The sequence below is a fragment of the Calonectris borealis genome, chromosome Z (genome assembly GCF_964195595.1).
Source record: "Calonectris borealis chromosome Z, bCalBor7.hap1.2, whole genome shotgun sequence".
Lineage (NCBI taxonomy): Eukaryota > Metazoa > Chordata > Aves > Procellariiformes > Procellariidae > Calonectris > Calonectris borealis.
Window position 1 is genome coordinate 3,330,448 of NC_134352.1, and position 16,409 is coordinate 3,346,856.

The window sequence follows — 16,409 nt, forward strand, 5'->3', positions numbered from 1 at the left end:
TCAGCATTGTTATCCTCCTGGAGTCCCCTTTAGCACAGGTAACAATAAGCTCTCTGCTCTTACAGGCAGAACAAAATAGTAAACACAGTACTGCTACTGAAGTTCAGGAAGATGTTCTACTACAGCACACAGAGTTTATTCTAATAGCTGTAGAAGACTAATCTGGTGGGCCTCTACGATGGAGTGGCTGCGTTGGTAGATAAGGGAAGAGCAACTGATGTTGTCTATCTTGACTTCTCTACGGCCTTTGACATGGTCCCACACAACATCCTTGTCTCTGAATTGGAGAGATATGGTTTGATGGATGGCTGCTTGATGGATAAGAAATTGGCTGGATGGCCACTTCCAAAGAATTGCAGTCAATGGCTCAATGTCCAAATGCAGATCAGCGACAAGTGGTGTCCTTCAGGGGTCCGTACTGGAATCAGTACTGTTCGATGTCTTTACTAACGACATAGTGGGACTAAGTGCACCCTCAGCAAGTTTGTGGATGATACCAAGCTGAGTGGTGTAGTTGATATCCTTGAAGGAGGAGATGCCATCCAGAGAGACCTTGACAACCTGGAGAAGTGGGCCAATGTCAACCTCATGAAGTTCAACAAGGCCAAGTGCAAGGTCCTGCACCCAGGATAGGGCAATCTCCAGTATCAGTACAGACTGGGGAGATGAAGAACTGCAAGCAGCCCTGCAGAGAAGGACTTGAGGATATGGGCAGATGAAAAGCTGGATACAAGCTGTCAATGTGCACTTGCAGCCCAGACAGCCAATTATATCTTGGGCTGCATGACAAGAAGCGTAACCAGCAGGTCAAGGGAGGCGATTATAGCCCTCTATTCTGTTCTGGTGAGACCCCACCTGGAGTACTGCATCCAGTTCTGGGGTTCCAAGCACAAGAAAGACATGGACCTGTTAGACTAGGTCCAGAGGAGAGCCACAAAAATGATCAGAGGGCTGGAACACCTCTCCTGTGAGGAAAGGGTTGTTCACCCTGGAGAAGAGAAGGGAGAAGAGAAGGCTCTCGAGACACCTTAGTGCAGCCTTTCAATATTGAAAGAGGGCTTGTGAGAAAGATGGAGAAAGACTTTTTACCAGAGCCTGTAGTGACAGGACAAGGGCCAATAGTTTTAAACTGAAAAAGGGTAGGTTTAGAACGGATATAAGGAAGACATTTTTTACAATGAGCGTGATGAGACACTGCAACGGAGGTTGCCCGGAGAAGTTGTGAATGTCCCGTCTTTGGATGCGTTCAAGGTCACGCTGGATGGAGCTTTAAGCAACCTGATCTTGTAGAAGATAGGTTCTTCCTATATTCTCCAACCCCCTCACCATGGCAGGGTTTGGACAAGATGATCTTTAAACATCCTTTCCAACCCAAACCATTCTATGATTCTGTGATTCTGGATAGTTCAAGATGAACCTTCTTTGCAAGGTAAGCTTCAAAGTATTCCAACAACAGGAGAAAAGAGAATTTTGACTCAATTTTTAGCTTAGCCACTTGCATATTCAATTTATTTGAAAAAAAAACCAGTATACACTACAAATGAGGATAAACTTTACTTTTTCTACTCCTATTAAATTTCTTTTAAAGTTAGTAATAGCCTTCCTCAAGCAGAGATCACAAATATGGAATTTCAGAATTACCAGCTGTAGTTTAAGGGGCTTTTCCTACAATCTATGAAATGACCTAAAGAATGTACACTTAGAAGCCAGATAATTTTTTTTTCTTTCAAATCTGCATATCGAACTCCTGTTTTATGGTAATATGCAAGCCAGTGACCTTGCTATTTTATTTTTATTGACAACATTCAGTAGTGTTTTACATGAATTATTGCAGAATCCACACTGGGTCATCTGTATCACACTGCAATTTTAACTGTCTTCTAACAGAATGACTCCCAGAAGGGGAATAAACACTGGTTCAAATATTCACATGTATTAATATCTATGTATAAATTATAATTACATGTCTATATATGCCACTTTTTCCTTTCTGCAATACTCTTTGCTCTCTGGAATTTAAATGAACAGGTGTCCACAATTACTAGTAAAAGTAAAAGTGCATTTAAAAATATTTTTGTCTATGTTTACAGCTGTCTACACTTGATATGTCAGTATTGTTTACAGTGTCACTCACCCGGAATTTTATTCTCTTTCTAGAGAAGGTAACTAATGGAGAGCAGACAGTTTTCCAAAGCAGTGAATTTTTTTTTTTCTTTTTCTTTTTTCCCATTACTTATCGCACCGTTCGAAGTGGGGAAGTTTGGGTACCGAACCTCAGGATGGAGGCTGGGAAAGGTTTTCTTGCTGTAGGAATTCATGGTTGTGGGTGACCGAACAGGGAGGAAATCAGTATGGGGATGGGAGCTGGAGACAAGCCAGAATAAGGCACTACACATAGACAACTGTTGCTTGGCAGCTCCGCCTTTCCTCTGGTTTTGGATGAAACAGAGAGGAACCTTGGCATATTTAGTGCAAAATAATGGGTGCCTGTGCAACTTAAGGAGGCAACGTTGCTAAAAGACCTCACTACCCGACAGGATCTTGTAAGCTGCACTGAAGCCACAACGTGGTGCAGGTGTGATCCAGGACCCCCTCTTTGTTGCAGAAGCAAGATATCATCATGCAGCTGATCGCAGGCAACTTTGCCGTTATGAAACATGGTGTTTCCCACAGCATCCTCCATGGTGGCTGCAGTAACAGCACTGCAACAGGAGCAGGTCCCACTGGCTTTGTAAGAACATGGAGTCAGTGGAATGATCTTCTCCAAAGAGTGCGTCATATGGTAAGACTCAAAATTTAGAAGTGGTAATAGGCCTTACCGCTGCAAACTGCCTTTGAATATGTCTTTAAAGCACAATATACTCATAGAATATTAAAAATAATGTAAATGCACTACCATTATCTCACATTCCAGGAGAGAAATATTCAGGAAGAAAGTCAGAGGCCTTTTTTTACCAGTAAATACCACATTATGTAGTTATAGGCAACGTTACAAACTAGAGAAATCACGGGCCTTTCTTTCTGGAAGCTTACACTATAAACAGCTACACAGAGAAGCTTGTACAACCACAGGCACCATAAACCTCACCAGGCAGCTCTCTTTCTTCTCTACAACAGCCTCTCTCCAACTTGCTCTCACCCACTGCACCAGGCACTTTCATTTGTGCTCGCAAAAGCCCTGCGGTAGCAAAACATCAGTTTGCCGTGAAGGTGCGCAAGTAGTAAAAGTTACAACCTGCTGTAAAAATCCCGCATTATTATTGACATGTTATTGAACGCCTCTCTTCCTGATTTTTTTTTTTCTTTTCTTCTGAGATCTCAGCATTCTCTGTACCATTTTCTGGACTCTATTGGAGAAAAAAAACCACCCTGAATCCTATGTTAAATCAAACAAAGTTTTGTTTCAACCCTATTATTATAACTCCTATTAGTACTTTCTGCCATTTTGCATGCCAACTTTATTTATGGTATTTTTTCAGTATTCAGTTTTTTTTTTCCTCTGGTTTAACGGCTCTGAGACAAGCCTTAACCTTCAACATATGAATATGGAATCTCCATCCTTAGAGATACTAAAAAAAAGTTATTTATAAATAAATAAACTATATTATTCAAGACTGAAGAAGGAGCCACCTTTGTGATTGCTCCAGGCAGTCCCTTTTATATCAGAAAGAGATGAAAGAGTAAAGTGCAAGTAAGGTCTTGAGTATCGTACTTATATGCTCTGTTTATCAGACCTTACCCAAATTCATATAGTTCTTAGTCAAGCTGACATTTTGTCACTAAGAAAGAAATTAATATTTGAAGAAATGTCCAGATAATAATATTTAATAATTGTTTTCATTTTCTCATAAAAGGAATACATTTCTATAACTCAAATGTTCAAAAAAACCCACAGCTCCTCACTTCATAATACAATTATGACTGGAAATTGGAGCATTTGAACAAGACAGCTACTCTTTATAAATCTGAACAGTTACAAGCACTGGACTACTCAATGGAATTTTTTAATAATCTACTGTCCCTTTTAAGTTCAGATGCTATTTATCTAATGAATTGGGAAAAATGATTCAAGAATCTTTTGCAAGTTTATAAAATCTAACTGGCTTATGCAGTCAGGGAGAAAATAGACACACTTCTATTAAAAATCTGTGTATTTGCACTTGTTTATAAAACCCGGATTTTTTTCCAAAAGCACGATGAAAACAAAAGAATTATTCTAAGCTTCCCACGGAGTGTTCTATTATTATGGTATTGGTCTAAACTGCTGCAACTTTATTTTGGGAACATTATTGTATTTGAATTGTTCTGACAGAGGAGACCGACTGATACTTCCTGTTTTGCACGAGACAGATCTTTTCTTTCAAGCGCGTTTCAGTTGCGAGTAGCGCTAGGAAATGTCAAAACAGAGGCATTAACCCCAAATACTCCAACACGCAGCCGGCGCATGACGGGGCAGCCACCGAATATACCGCAAAACAGAAGGGCTAGGAGCTGCGCCCACCACCCGGGGCCGAGCGGAGGAGCACCGCCTGGGCTCCTACGTTACCGCTGCCCCCGGCAGCCCCAGCCCGCCCTGGGACAGGGTGTTCGGTACCCCCAGCCAAACCAGGCACTGCGCTCCAAGCAGGGCGGTGCTGTGTCTTACCGCTATTCTCTTCACTAGGCTAGACATCATTAGTATCTTCACAAGACACTAACTTCTTGTTCACTAGACTAGACATAACCAGCGATACTAATTTCTTGTTTTAGGTTTAACGCATTTTTATCCTCCTAAGACAGTGAAGCATCTGCATAACTCCGGCATTAAAGTACTTTCACAGACTTCAAAGGGACCACCAGCACGCTTAATCTTAAACAAGTGCGTAGTTATCTATTGAACTGTGGTTTCTAGTGGGGTTTTCTGAACAGGCGAGAACAGTCCGTGCTGTTCTGAAAGTCCAACTTGTTTGCATAGGGGTAGCCAACGAATCATACCTGCAGCATTTGTTCTTCCTCTGAAAATATCATCGTATGCTTTCCATTGTGGGGTCACCTGGTAGGCGTGGATGAACACCACAAAAACCACTACCAAGCACATTAATGGCACCAGAGCAGCGGTGAAGAGAGCAGCGTAGGCATTTGGAATGAAGCACCTGATGATAAAAATGGAAAAAAATGCTGTTTATAAACATAACAGACACCTCGAACAGTCATAAGTGAAATTTCAAAAACAAATGTTTTTGAAGAACGATATGCTTTACAAACCACAAATTCTTTAACTCCATTCCCAGAGAAACATTTTTAGAATGCATAGGGTTCTGTTGGTTCTTATCTCCTTGTCATATCTTAAGGAATATAATATTTACACCTTAAAAGTATGCATGTTATATTTTAGCCTAACCAATGTTGCAGAGATTTAAACTGCTGCAGTGGAACAAATTATATTTTAACAAACTCCATGCATGCTATATTCATTTAATGTGATCACTCTTAGTCACCAAAATGTAAAAGGGCATTATGCAATTTTCTATACTTAGCTCCTGAAACCACAAATTAAATTTTGAGAAATATATTTTTAAAATAAATGAACAAGTCTTAAAGGCAAGATAACTATTCCTCCTCAAGTTGTTGGAAATTATATGTCATTTGCACACTGAAGCCAAATGCTCACTCCCTCCCATTTTTTTTTAAATTGTCCTGTCTCTCCTTACCCTTTCCATTTATTAAAGTTATAATTATTTATAAAGATGTGACAGGAAGAGGAGTTGTTCCTGAAAAAGAGTCAAATTATGCATATAAGGATGACTTGAAGGATATGGAGATGATAGTTAAAGAGAGGTCTCAAGGGTATGAGAGAGCGGCGTTTTCTGCGAACTCCCTGGAGATCAGTATGTGCTTTACAGCCACTGACCTACTCCAGAGATGACGCACGCGGAGCAGCCCAAGGGACGGCTCGGGAGTCAGTATGTCTGGAGAGTATGTGGTCACTGCTATCCCTGTTAAGAGGGTGTAACTCACCCAGCCCTTCTGTTTGTCAGGTCAGCTCTGCTAAATAAGCTTAGAGTCAATGCTGGTACGATGTACATCTGAGAAGAGCCTGGGTACACGTTTCACTGATACAGCTGGTATACCTTCTGGGTGTGCTTAGGTGAACATGCGTACTCTGTCCAGCAAGTCAAGACTGCATTCTGTGTCAGCTCTTCCAGAGCATCAGTCGGGCACACTCAGTGAATTCCAGCAGAATCTAGATACCTTCTACAGCTCTCTTCAGAAGGTACAGGCTCAGTCAGACACCAAGCTGAGATACCACCTGATAACATCACTGAGCAAGTAAGCAAGCAATAGGGAAAGTAGGAACTCTAATTAAAGGTGTTTGTTTCACAGAATCACCGAATGGTTGAGGTAGGAAGGGACTGCTGGAGATCATCTTGTCTGACCATGCTCAAGCATGGATACATAGACCTGGTTGCTCAGGGCTGTGTCTAGATGGGGTTTTAATATCTCCAAGGATGGATACTCCATGACCTCTCTGGGCAACCTGTGCCACTGCTCAGTCACCCTCACAGTGCAAAAGTGCTTCCTGATGCACAGTTGGAGCCTCCCGTGTTTCAGTTTGTGCCCATTGCCTCTGGTCCTGTCACTGGGCACCATGGAAAAGAGCCTGGCTCCGTCCTCTTTGCACCCTCCCTACAGGTATTTATACACATTAGAAAGATCCCCCGGAGCCTTCTCTTCTCCAGGCTGAACAGCCCCAGCTCTCTCAGCCCTTCCTCATAGGGGAGATGCTCCAGTCCCTTACTCATCTTGGTGGCCCTTCGTTGGACTTTGTACAGCCTGTCCATGTCTCTTTGGTACTGAGAAGACCAGAACCGGACCCAGCGCTCCAGACGTGACCTCACAAGCGCTGAGCAGAGGGGAGGGATCACCTCCCTCGACCTGCCCTTAACACGGCTGCTTCCTGGGCACGACATCTGATCCACTTCATCCTTCTGATTTTTAATATTTCTTAGGTATGAAACTTTTTTTTGTTGCTCAAATGTATTCTTGAGTGGGCCCAATTAGCGTTAAGACATGAAGGCACATTACCATAACCTATGCTGCTTTTAATGATTATACTGAAGCCAAGAATCTTAGCGCAAGTATAGCCTTCTATAAAATAATATTTATGTTCCAAAACCTGTGATTTTTTTCAATTGGATACATTTTTGTATTTCAGAGATCACGTATACTCTTAAAAAACTATCTGAATGTCTTGAAAGTTTTCCGTGAACACTCCTTTATATTCAGTTACCGAAAGCTGCATAAAAATGAAAACCCACAGAGATAAATCACTTTTACTAATACTCCTAGGTACTTGCTCTAAAAAAGACACTGAAAAGTTATGTAGACAAGAAATGCACAATGCTGTATTAACCTACAAACCTTACTTCGGATTTTTTTCTTGAAAGCCATGGTGAGCAATTCAACGATGACCACTACTTTCTGTAAGTTTTATTCACATATAGCAGTGTGATGACATATGTTGAAAGGTATCTTTTATGCTGGAAATCATATGGGATATCATTATAGGGACCAACTGAAAATATTTATTATACTTGACACTAGGGGCACACATTTATTATTCCATTACCGCGACACTTTTGTCACATGGAACTACTGTCTGTCTTGTATTCCTAGCATTGGACGGGAATAGAAGAAAAATGTCCCAAAACATCAACTAAGGTGGTGTTCCAGAACACAACTATAAAAAAAGGCATAGAAAGACTGAAGTGGAAACTGGAATGAACTACATAATTAAAAACCTTACTTATTTAAAGAAGAGCATTATTTCCTGCAATACAGCCTTCAAGCAAGTTTGTTTTTCTTTTTTTAAACAGGCACTAGACTTTGTTAAGTCAGTCTTTAATCCATGAAAGACAGTGCCATTGTGCATAATGAAGTTATTTTTCTGTTTCTTTCTTGAATGAGTAACTATAAGGGTTTTGTTTTGTTTGTTTTCAATCTGAGTAATAGCAAAAAAAAAAACAAACCACAACTACCGGCTGAAATACATGCCTTGTGCAATGGGGACAAGAAAAATCAAACACTGTTCGCTTCTTCAGAGACTGTCATTTTATCATAAAGTTTCTGTGACTTCCTATTAACACTTTCTATTACCAAATTGTACTTTTTTTTTTTCCCCTGACTGTTTTAAGAAGTTTTGCTACCAGCTTACATCTCTTCTAGCATCGAAAAGACAACTGTTTAGCTTTCGTCCCAAGCTGCCTCCACTCTTACCCTTCTTGCCTATTGTTATCTGATTGGAGGGTGAATCTTTGGTTCGTTTTGACCACTTTGTTCTGACCACAGACTTTGTTTTGATCCCTGATTTTGTTTTGATTACTATAAATTTCTCTGGTAACCTTGCCAGTAACATATTCCCATTGGTTGATTCTCTTCCACTACTCCTAGCTAAACTCAGTTCTTTTCATTATCTTCAAAACTCTCTCTGGTAGCCTCCCAATCTCCTACTCCACTCATGGCATCACTTTTCCCATAAACAGTACTCTACTTCCACCTCAAATGTTACTAACTCACAAAATGTTTGGGGATTTTTCCAATTTATGAGAACATTAAACACATTATCCAAAGCCCTGTATAGGTCTGTATCTGTTCTAATTCTACAAAAGAGGCTAGAAATTATTTTAAAAATAATTGTCTTTAGTATGTGTCTTCTCCAAGGTATAATTCCATACTAGTATGTAATGATTTGATAATCATTTTAGAACTGAAGAAAAAAATACAGAAACTATATTTGTTTTTTCCTTCAATACCAAGCAATAAGATATTTTACACATTTTTTACCAGAACTAGACAAGAAACAGCTTTAATATATAAGAATTTTTTTCCCTCTTGAGAACTACTGCAGATGTTCATTTGATCTAAATTGATACTTTTAAATACAACAAACATGGAGAGATTAGGACATAGAAATTAACAGACAATATCCTCTTCCCTTTGGAAAAGACATAATCTCACAAAATCATATAAATTTAAATTAATTCATTCATTAAAATTGCCTCATTTATTGCCCAGCCACAATCAAGGCTTCACCTTGGTTGTACTTTCCCCCCCTTCTAATTATAAAAGGGATTGCTAGGCTTGCTTTCTTCTCAAGGGGGTGAAGCATGTTTATCTGACCCTCTAAGTCTCTTTGTAAAGTCTTCTGTGATCTCTTAAACCATAACATTTCCTAAAATCTGGAAAGGGATTCCAGCTACATATGATGCAGAAGGCCCTCATTTATTTTTCCTAAAATATTTAAAGGAAAAAGAGAAAACAACTGACATGCTGTATACTGGAACTATTTGTTAGCACTATTACATAATTAATATTAAAAAAGGAAAATAAAAAAAAAACTTTCAAGCAACATTGCTAAGGAAATCAGGACTATTTAAAAAATTGAGGAAGGTATTCAATAAAAATACTGACATATTTTGTTCCCTTCTAAGCAAGATTTAAAATAGCTCAATGCATTATAGACAGTTTCGTTCCTTTATTGCCATGTCTTGAATTCTAAGGACAATCTCCTTCAAATGCATCTTGAAACTATGGAAAGTTAAGTTTGACAAAAAATCGGAAGTGTTCTTGTCTATCAAATACCTGGTGTTCTCATTTAGTTTTGTCAGCAGGCAGCTAAGCTTTCAACTTCTACTTGTCATGTGAGTTTCCCTCCAGAGTTAGACCTAGATTATTATTATTACTGTTGTTGCTCCCTAATTAATTAATTAATCTGTTATTTATTTATCATTATTTAAGCCTGGGCACAAAGCTTGACAACTCTTGGGCTTCTCCCTTGCTTTTGGCATAGCTGGTTGGCGGGCAGCCTGGCACAGAGAACAGAGAGTTGTGGCACCTTGTGAGTTTGCTCATGTTGCACATGTTACATCAGGAAAGTAAAAGGCAAAGGTCAGACACATGAATTTGAATTTGCACTTGTATTTGTATTTCATCACATCCATTTAGAGAACAAAATCTGTGTACCTAAAAAAAAACACTAACGAAAGCCAAAGCTTGAATCATTTATTCATGCTTACTCAGCAAATTCTTCACAAAGTAGATGAGACAATGCTAAAAAATTAAAATATGCAAGTTAAGTAATGATCTACATACACTACTAGATGTTCACACGTTCTGGGCTTTCTTAAAAAGCAACTTGCTCTGTTCCAGATCTTCGCTTTGGTGTGGAAGAAGGCTACATTACCCTTGAGTTGGCACTTCTATTTCTTCTAGAACATGCTCAAAAATTTTCTACTAAGTGCAGAGCAGGCCAGACAATGGAAACGTTTTTTGCAAATAAATGCTTGCTAAAAAGTTGTTAATCTGACAAATTATCTGGAGCAAATTGTGTATGACCTGTATCTAAGCAACATACCAAAACCTAAAATGTCTGTCTTTTATGAACTCATCCTAGATGATTACATTTATTATCTGCTTCTGGGCAGCTTAACAGTTTGATAATCAACCCTCTTTTCAATCATTATAGGTTTTTAATAGGCGGAAGGTCTGGGTTTTTAAATTCGACACAGTTGTTAAGTATAACCCTCTGAGAAGATCTGACCTCTTCCATTGTGCCCCAGAATCACCAGTAAACTCAGTTCTCTGCTGTATATTCGTCTGCAATTTCAGCTGACAAATTGCTCCTGTGTGGGCCTACATCCAGTGCAATAATTCTTACAGGAGTTTATGCTGCTGCCTCTGGCCCCTTCTTCCAACTTTCTGCTTGTTTTGGAATACTGCTCTTCTTTATATCAAACACCTTCACAGCTTTTGGCAGTGAGGTACAAAACCAAAGCAGTAAGCGCCCAGGTAATGCTGTACTATTTTATTTCCCTTAGCACCAAGCTAGAGACCCCGGTCCATGGACTCTGCACACACCATTCAGGATGGCTGATGTTTTATGCACGTGGCCAACTACCACGATGGTGGAATTAATGCAGTGAATCAATGCAGAGCGGCTCATGAGCCACTGAGCTTTAAAGCAGAGCATTTTAAAGCAAACAAAAAATAATGCTTATTTACTTTAAAACTGCATGCAGAAAAATGCAGGGTTTAGCAACTGTTTGAGACCGAAGCAGTGGTGGGCATACCCTCAGATAACCGTGTCAGCTTTTGCAGCGTCAAAGCCTCCTTTGACGAATTCTCAGCCTGAACAGATTACACAGTTCCATTCTTTTTTTTGTTTTATATTGTCACAGTAGTCATTTTCCATAAATACATTAAGCAAAAAGATTAATGTTCATGCTGTGTTTTGTTTTCCACTCCCCTGACAGAGAAAGAAATATGTGGACAATTTTGTTAGTATGTGCTGGTTTTTTTTAAGAAAATTGCTTATGTGGCTATGAACTGATGTGAAGAAAAACAGTCAGAAAGGGTATGCTGAGCTAAAAATGCGTAACGTTGGAGATGCTAGTCACTAGTTCCTGAGGAAATTCAAGCCACATTCACACCAGAGAAATTTCTGTTTCTAGAGTAGGTAAGATTCTAGAGATTTCTACAACATTATACAAAAATTCACAGTGCCAAAGGAACACGGGTTTAGACCCATAGTCTTCATTCCACTTCTAGATACACTAACAACAGACCACACAACACCATGAAAACATGGACTTGGCACGTATCAACATTCAGTGGAAGACCCATTTAAAGACAGCAGCCCAATCTGATGTGCTTTATGGTTGCCTTGGGCAATGGAAGGTGCTGTAGCACTTATTTGGAGGTTTTTTAAGCTTTACTGCACAGATAGGAAGTTTGCAACCCAGCCAAAAAACAACCGCATGTATTCCAGATGCCACTTTGCTACCTAACATTGCAGCAAGTGTTGGCCTGTGATGGTATCGTGGATACAGCTACGGGATGGCTTAACACGAGTGAGAATTTGAAAATATTTTTGAAGTACTATCAGAAATGACTCGCTGTCCATGTGAACCTTTTACTGAAGGAAATTGTACTGTGGCTGAGAACTAAAAAACTTTTCTCTCCATAAAAAAGGCTTTTCTCTATACCACACCCAACATCATTACTGCCTGATGACTGTCTAGCCTGATGAAGAACACGCAACCTCTCCAAAAAACTGTTTCAGTGCTCCACAGCACTTACCTCTAGAGACCATTTCCCAGTGTTAGACTTAACCCCTTCTTGGTCCGCACATGTGTTACGTCTTGGCATAGCCAACGCGGATGTGGGAAACAGATTTTTCCCTTGTTTGCTGCAACATTTCTTTATCTACTTGTAAATTGCTACAATTTTCCCCTCCGGTCTTCTTTTAACGGAACAGTCCTAGATCTTTCAGTTTTTCTGAGCATATTTTATATTTAAGACCTTTGCCGGTCTCATTGATCACACCACTTTGCTAATGTATTTCTTAAATTATGGGGTCCAGCACCTATGATACCATTTCATCTCAGTACATGACCACAGCAGAAGGACTTTATGTGTCCTTAAAACTAAGTTGCTTTATAGATAGGCCAATACCATGTCTGCCTTTTGTGCCATAGCACAAAGTTGTTGACTCATGCTTAGTTTATCATCCACAATACACACGAGATCTTTTTGTGAAGAACTGGTAAACAGCCAGTTATTCCCCATCCTATTTTTGCATAGTTAATTACTCTTGGCAAGATAGAATTCTTTCCACATGTCCCCAACTGAATACCATACTACTTTTTCAGAACAGATCTCGTATGTCAATAACATTATGAATTATAATCAACATTCAATGTACTTCTTTCCCAGCTTTGTGCTGTGGTAAATTTGAATGGAAACTCCTTTAACCCAAGCTTGTATTATAGGAGGTAAATGTAGTATTTTCCAGTCCATTTGTAACCAAAGAAGACGCTGAACAATATTTGAAGGACCTTGTAAAGTCATGACTGCTTGAGAAGTTTCATCTAAGAATTTTGAAAAATTTACCTAAGAACATAGTTAGTCTGTTGACAGTCTTTTTGAATATGTCTTGGAATATATAGGGAAATTTGAGATGACTAGATATGTATTAACATTGCTGCAAAGGTCAGAAAGGGCAACAACATGATCTAACTGACAAAGCCTGTTGAACAGATCCAACTGAACAAATATGAGACATGACAAAACTTTCAGCTCATGAAGAATTAAAAGCAAAAATCAAGATCTGGACAACAGACTACAGCAGATAAACTTGATTTCATTCTTTCACTAGGTTACAGGTTTTGTTTATAAATGCACTTGGAAACTTTTGACACTATTTGAATTACACAGCGGGATGCAACACAAGGAAAGCAAATTTGCAAACCCTACTACACACCTACAACACTCACTGGCTAGTTCTTAATTCTGCAGAAAAGAATTTGGAAATTACTGTGGATGGTATTAAGCAGAACACGAGTCGTAACTTTGCTGCTGCAAAGAGGTAGATGTCATACTTGGATGTATGAACAGCAGTATATGTTGCAACACATATGAAGTAACCGTTCCGCTCTAGTCAGCATTACCAAAACCCCAGTGGCAAGCTGTGTCTAGTTTTGGCACATTTCACAAACACGAATTGAATGAAGAAAGTTCACATAGAGCTGTGAAGGCTACCAGAGGTCTTATAAATGTGTTCCACTCAGAAAGACTGAAAAAAATTGTTTTGATTTGATTGGTCTGGTTTGATTTTTGTTGTTTATTTTTTTTCTAAAGAGAAGGGACATGTATTGGCAAACTACAAGTAGGCAAAGGAACTGACAATCTATGAGTAGGCAAAAAAAAGGACAAAATACTTTCTCCATGTTGTAATACATTTTTCTTGCTGGAAAACACAAGCTGAGGGTCTTAAACTATACCAAGATCGGCTGATGGCTATCAGAGTAGTCACGGAACGGACTAGCTGTATTTAGCTGATCCACAAGGATCGGGGCTAGGTCCCTTAAAAGAGGATCCAGACACAAACTAGCAAGGTACTTTCAAGTCCGGAAATTAATGCTTGGGCAAAGAAATATAAAAATACCTAAAGCACATGCCCTACAATGGAAGATGTTAGGCAGCTCTTATTTCTCTGTTTGAACCATTCTTTCCAATGAAGCCCCTGATGTTCAGTTCTAATGTAGATAGTTTTCTCTTCTGCTGAACGCTTGTTAAACATTTCCTAGGGAATCCACAGAATCAAGCCCAAAATAGGAAACAGAGATCATCAGCTGAGTTTTCTTTTTTCCACTGTAGATAATTTCTTAATTCTACTCTTTTTCTTTCCTTGCCTTGCCTTGCCTTTCTCTTTTCCTTTCTCCCCTTCCTTTCTCCCTTTTCCTTTCCCTTCTCTTCCCTTCGTTATCAATAACTGCAAACTATGCACATGCACAGGGTGACTGCACACATCAGAGAACATGCCTAGCATCTATTTTATTTACATCCTATTTGGTATTTGACCAGGATGTTGCCTGTCAATGCCTCTGATGATAAGCAAGATCATTTATATCCATAATCAGCTAAAATATTGCACAATCCAAACTGCATAATAGGAAAAGTAATTCTTCAGATGCACAATGGTGAAAACCACACGTGTAGCTCCAGTCTAACAATGCAGTATTTACTTTATCCGGTATCCAAAATAATGTTTACTAAAAACTTTACTTCCACAGGTAATATGTCTGGCATCCTGCTACTGGTCAGAGAATCTCTCTCTAAAGATATGCATAAGACACAAACAAGAGCATTTTAAAACAACCCATCGGCAAAGATGTTTATATTTTGTTCTTTTACAAAGGGCAAAGTGCATTGCAACACAATACAACATCCCAAGCATTACATTTTTTTCCCTAAACCTTCAGAAAGCAACCATTGGTTTCAGGTGTGCTCTGGGTAATAACATGGCATGCAAACGATAGTATCGAGTAATTCTTCTATCATCTATACTTACTACGCATGGACTGTAAAAATTACAATTTCTGTAATTTGCAGCGTAGAATAAAAACTTAGTGATGTTAAATATCTATATAATAAATTTAAAATTTATAAATAATAAATGCAAGCACAGCTTGAAACAACATTTTTCAACCAAATGTTGGTCCAATGGTGGCATAATTCATCTGTTTGGTTAAGTGAAAAGGAAAAACAAGGATCTAGGAAGAATTCCCGTCCTCATTCAGTACTGGCTTAGTGGGGGACATCCACACTGGCAAATGAAGATCTAGGGATCTATGGTCAAGCAGTGATCCTCTTACCACCAAAATGCCTAACTCTGTTTTGCATCACTCCAACTAGGTATTTTCAAAACAATGTCCAGGCAGAGGCAGACTGAAACTACAGCAGATTTTACTCCTTCCATCCTCTACAGACTATCAACACTACTCCAACCCTACTCCAGGCCTTAGGGCTCTCAAAAATGCCCACGTGCCTCCTGTGAGGGCACACCATACATACAGTCGTTTTTTTGTTATAAAAACACACCCCGGTTGCTGTCAATACAACTTTCATGTGGTTTCAGATACTCTGAATTGAAAAAAACCACACACAAAGCAACAGATTTTATTGCTATGAAGACTCTTTGAAGAGATCAGAGCAGATACAGGACCAAGTGCTATGTAGTTTTGGCTGGGGCAGAGATTTCAAACAAATGTGAATGAGAACCAGTCTGTGTCACTTAACCTTTGGGCCAGTTATCAGACCTTGGAGCTCTTTTATTTGGCATTTGTTTGGAATTTGGGGTGTCATTTTATCATTTAAAACATTTTCAAAAGTGACAAGTAGTAAGCTCCTCAATTCTAGGAGGCCTAGTGAAATAGCTGATTCTGCGTGATGGCGGATACCTAACGGTGAGAAGCAGGACCCTTCACAGTATTTCAAGTTGGTCCTGAAAATTTATAGACCAGTATTTTTTTTTCTTTGTCTTGGGTTACAGTGGTAAGACCAAACTTTTACAGAAAACCTAATATCATTATTGTATGTCCTACAGTTTTATTACAATGTTTATGTATCAATTAAAATCAGCTAATAAAGTATATTGAAATACTGATTCATTATACTAAATTCATACTGTGATAGTCATATTTCAGTAGTTAAAATAATAAAATATATAAATGAAGACCTAAACATAAACTAGTCTTTCTGCAAATTTGGATGTCATAATTTCCCAGCCAGCAAAAGTGAATTTCTGTGCTGTTTCAGAAACTGAGAGCAGTGTTTGAGCATCTTTTTAGAAGCAGAAAACTCCAGCAACTATAGAAGAAAAAAAGTCATAATAAAATAATTCTGCAGCTGCCTAATGACCTGTATTAAAAGGAAGCAAGTTTCCATTCTTTTAAAAATACATTATTATTACATAATGATGATGATTATAATAATAATAGTGATTATGATAATAACATTGTTTTTCTAAGTGCTATGCATCCTTCACCAAAAAGTGTAAAAACATGATTTGATAAAAACAAACACCTGGC

The 16,409-nt window shown here is 38.9% G+C and overlaps 1 protein-coding gene across 1 annotated transcript in view; it reads right to left on the reverse strand.

The window, feature by feature from the left end:
- Positions 1-16,409, reverse strand: part of ADGRV1 (adhesion G protein-coupled receptor V1) — a 290,582-nt gene that overhangs the window by 51,393 nt on the left and 222,780 nt on the right. Inside the window, exon 87 of the mRNA XM_075138497.1 lies at positions 4,975-5,132. Coding sequence (XP_074994598.1) covers positions 4,975-5,132 — 158 coding nt within the window. The remainder of the gene's footprint in view (positions 1-4,974; positions 5,133-16,409) is intronic.